This window comes from Lonchura striata, chromosome 10, assembly GCF_050655825.1.
Source record: "Lonchura striata isolate lonStrDom1 chromosome 10, ASM5065582v1, whole genome shotgun sequence".
Taxonomy (NCBI): domain Eukaryota; kingdom Metazoa; phylum Chordata; class Aves; order Passeriformes; family Estrildidae; genus Lonchura; species Lonchura striata.
The window spans coordinates 4,217,984-4,222,636 of NC_140712.1; the positions used below are offsets into that span (position 1 = coordinate 4,217,984).

The following is a 4,653-nucleotide window of genomic DNA, read 5'->3' on the forward strand; positions in this document are numbered from 1 at the left end:
TCCTCCCGGGAAAGTCGCTGCTCCAGTACATAAGGGGGCTTTCGATGATGTTATCATCCCCTGGGACTCTGCTGCTGAAGCGGCAAGAAAGCCAACAGCACCCCCTGAGCCTGAAGCCATGGAAATACAGCCAGAAAAAATACCCCTACCAGGGAATCCTGAAGAAATGCAGGATAGCAGGACCCCTGGTCATGTTAATCCTTACAAGATGGGCCAGAGTGGGCTCCCTTAGAATGGAGTTTGGTATCCAAGCTGCAACAGAATATCATGGCATTTGGGCTACATAATTCGGCAGTACGTAGGCAATTGACTGCATTCATGAAATACCAAGAGCTTGTGCCTGCTGACATCAGGATGCTTATGGAAACTCTGATAGGGCCAACAGCTTACACTTTATTTTTGGTAAAATGGCAGGAACGGCTGGGGGCTATGCAACTAGAGAATTTGCAACTTCCTAATAGGGACGCCCTTAGGGTTGCGACTCTCAGTATGCTGATGGGAAGTGGTGAATATAGGGATCCACAGAGGCAAGCCGCTCTTCCAGCCAGGGTGCTTTCACAAAGCAAGGCTGCTGCCTTGGAGGCTTTCCATGCTTTGCCGCAAATGGGCAAGCCTAGCCCCCCCTATTTGCAGATACGGCAAGGGGAGAATGAACCATTTCTAACATTTATGGATCACATAAGAGAATCAATTGATAATACCCCCAATCTATCCCTAGACGTTAAAATGACATTAGTTAAGGAAGTTGCCACACAAAACGCAAACCGAACCTGTAAAAAATTAATAGCAACCCTTCCACAAGGCGCATCCATAGTACAAATGGTGGACATCTGTTCAAAGGCACCCTGGGAGGAAGAAAAGCAAAAGGCCGATATCCATGCCGTAGCGCTAGCTACAGCACTAAAGCGAGGAGGGCTAGGAAAAGGAGACAAGGGACCAGGCGCGTGCTATCTGTGCGGGAAAATGGGGCACCTAAAGAAATCATGCCCCAATAAACGGGGAGGGAATGTGCAAAGTGGGGTGTTTACGGGTACCTGTAATCGTTGTGATAAGTTTGGCCACAGATCTGCTGAGTGTCGATCACACTTTAAGAAGGATGGAACCCCCCTTCTGGGAAACTCCTAGATCCGCGAGTTGGGCGCAGCTCCAAAATACCCAACTGGAACAAGACAAGTCGCGGCTGCCTCCTTGAACTCGCCGCTGCCACAGCTGGGAGCACAGGAATCGATCTGGCCGTGGCAAGAACCGTAACTATTACCACGAGTGAGGTGACTGTGGTAGATTCCACAGCCTCTGGACCATTGGGGGAGGGATTAAGTGCGTTATTGATTGGCCGTTCATTGGCAAGTAAGCAGGGAATATTTGTATTGCCCGGATTAATTGATGCAGACTATGAAGGAGTTATAAAGATAATGCTAAAAATCTTTGCACCGCCTATTACAATTAACCAAGGAAGCAGGATAACACAACTTATTCCTTTCCGTTCTCAAGTACCAGTGGCAAAAGCAGAGAAAAGGGGAACGGGAGCCTTTGGGAGTACGGGAAATACAGCCGGCCCGCTAGTAATGTTTACCACAACTATACAAAAAGATAGGCCCTTGCGAAAGGTATTGATAATGAGAGGGGAAGAAAAATTACAAAACAAAGAAGTAGAAATGATGCTTGACACTGGCTCAGATGTCACGATTGTTCCCCTAGCAGCTTGGCCTAAACTTTGGCCTTTACAAACTACTGCTACCGTGGTTAGTGGAATAGGTGGTGAATCACAGACTTTACAAAGTGTACAACATGTTCAAATACTGGATGCACAAGAGCAGAGACAGGCATGGGTATGCCCTTATGTTATGCATACACCTCTCTGGATTTTAGGAAGGGGTGCTATGGCTCAATGGGGCATGACATTACAAACACAGGATTTTTAGCAGCGGCCACTGAAGAGTAGAGGTTGCCAGTGGTAAAGATCCAATGGGAGTCAGATACTCTGGTTTGGATACCTCAGTGGCCACTGCCTGAAGAAAAGCTGCAACCTCTGAAAGAATTGGTTGAAGAACAGTTAAAACTTGGGCATATCAAACCATCATTTAGTGAATGGAATACTCCTGTGTTTGTAATCAAGAAAAAATCAGGGAAGTGGAGATTATTACATGACCTAAGAGCAGTCAACACAGTAATGAAACCTATGGGTACATTACAACCAGGCTTGCCTTCCCCAGTAGCCTTACCGCAGGACTGGTATTTGTTAATAGTGGATTTAAAAGATTGCTTCTTTTCTATTCCTTTACACCCACTGGACATGGAGCGGTTTGCATTTAGTGTATCCCAGAAAAATACCTCTCGCCCAGCATTATGGTATGAATGGACGGTCCTGCCACAAGGCATGCGTAACTCACCTACAATCTGCCAATGGTATGTTGACTTAGCCATCCAAGAGTGGATAAAACACCACCCTCAGGTAATAGTGTATCATTATATGGATGGTATCTTGATAGCTAGTCAGGAGGGTATAACTCAGGAGATGGAGAAGGCATTAATCGAGGCGTTATCAAAATATGGCCTGCACATCGCTCCTGAAAAAGTAAAAAGAGGTAGCCCATGGTTGTATTTGGGAATTATGGTAACTGAGATGCGGATACGACCAGGGAAACTCAAGATACATAACAATGTCAATACTGTAAATGATTTGCAAAAATTGGTGGGTGATATACAGTGGATCCGCACTTGGTGTGGAATGACCAATGAAGACTTAGCTCCCTTATTTGAACTATTGAAGGATACAACAAATCCTGCAGAGCCTCAAACTTTAACACCTGGTGCACAAAGGGCCCTACAAGATATTGAACAAAAAGTAATGCAACAACAGGTATATCGATATGAACCTAATTACCCTGTGATTGTTATTGTTTATGGCCCTGAACATAGTCGCTCTGCGATCATTGCTCAAGAGGTGGACAAAAGGTTATGTGTTTTAGAGTGGGTATTTCCACCCTATCAATTGGCTGCTTCAGTAACTGCCCCACAGGAATACATTGGGGTCCTATTGTTGAAAGCAAAGGACCGAGTACGATTGGTATTCGGAATAGACCCGGCATTGTATATTTTGCCTTGGAAAACATTGGAGCTAATTCAAGAGTGGTCACTCTCATCCATGACTTTTGCCTTGGCTGTAAATGGAATCCAAATCTCTGTTCATTACCCTTCTCATCCTCTTTTTAAAACCACAGCCATTATTGCTAGAGCCCCTATATTGAAAGAAAAACCAATTGATAAGGCACTTACTGTCTTCACAGATGCTAGTGGGAGAACTGGAAAGTATGGATTCACATGGAAGATTAAGGGAAACTGGGAAACAAAAATTTGGACTGATGCAGGGCAATCCGTTCAGGTTTTGGAATTAAAAGCTATTGTTATGGCCTTAACGCAATTCTTGCATCAACCACTGAATTTGATCTCAGATTCACAGTACGCCATTGGTTTATTAAAACGAATTGACCATGCAAAATTGGGGAAAATAGGCATGGCCGAAATATTAGAATTGGTAATTCGAATGAAGGGATTGATAGAAGAAAGGAGCCATTGCATCTGGTGCACTCACATGCAAAGCCATACTAACATCCCAGGATTCTTTACAGAAGGCAATGCAATTATCAATAATGCTGTAGCAGGGCAAATAACCTTAAAGGACTTTGAGGTGGCATAACACGCTCATGAGTTTTTTCACCAGTCGTCGCGCGGCCTGCAGAAAGACTATGGAATCTCCAGGTCACAAGCACGAAACATTGTGGCCTCTTGTCCAGACTGTGCACGAGTAGTCCCCTTACAGTCCCAGGGAATTAACCCTCGTGGCATTGAACCCGGGACAATTTGGCAGACAGATGTCACTGAATATCCACCTTTTGGCCGACTGAAGTATATACATGTATATGTGGACACTTACAGCCACGCTGTATGGGCAACCACAATGACAACGACAGCTTTTCGCGTGGTAAAGGTACACTGGCTGCAAGCTTTTGCTGTTCTAGGTGTTCCTCGTGAAATAAAAACTGATAATGGGCCCACCTACGTGGGGAAATATAGTGAGGAGTTTTTGAAACAATGGAACATCACGCACGTTACCGGTGTGCCCTACAATAGCACGGGACAAGGCATCGTGGAGCGGCGTCACCAAGACATTAAATGGTTACTCCAAGCTTTGAAAAAAGAGGGGGAGGTCCTCCTTACCCCACATGAGTTAGTTGCTAAAGCATGTTTTGTGCTAAACTGGAAAAATCCTATTTTTATTAATGAAAAGGACACAGAACTCCCTATAATCAGACATTTTTCTAACAAACATGCTCCTCTTGGGGCGCCGGTACAGGTATGGGACCCCAAAACTGGTAAATGGGATCAGCAAATATTTACCTTTTTGACTTGGGGGCGGGGATATGCTTGTATTTCCACAGGAACGGAAGACAGGCCTCGATGGGTACCTGCGAAGTGGGTCCGCCCCTATCTAGAATCTAGCCACAAAGATTTGGAGGAACAGCATCCCAATCCAGAAAACCCCGCTGTTGACAAAGACTGTGCCATTATGATGCATGGCTCACGAGCAGTGACAACTGAGTCAGCTAAGTGAACACGACCTTATTAGAGTTGAAAAGAAGCTGTTAATCACCT

The 4,653-nt window shown here is 45.0% G+C and overlaps 1 protein-coding gene across 1 annotated transcript; it reads left to right on the plus strand.

Moving 5' to 3' along the window:
- Positions 1–201: 201 nt before the first annotated feature.
- On the plus strand, positions 202–4,441 carry LOC146766488 (endogenous retrovirus group K member 8 Gag polyprotein-like; the record flags this gene model as incomplete). The annotated part of the gene is made up of 1 exon (XM_085588372.1): positions 202–4,441. A coding segment is annotated over one exon (924 nt), but the record flags the coding sequence as incomplete, so codon positions are not given.
- Between the last annotated feature and the right edge of the window lie 212 nt (positions 4,442–4,653).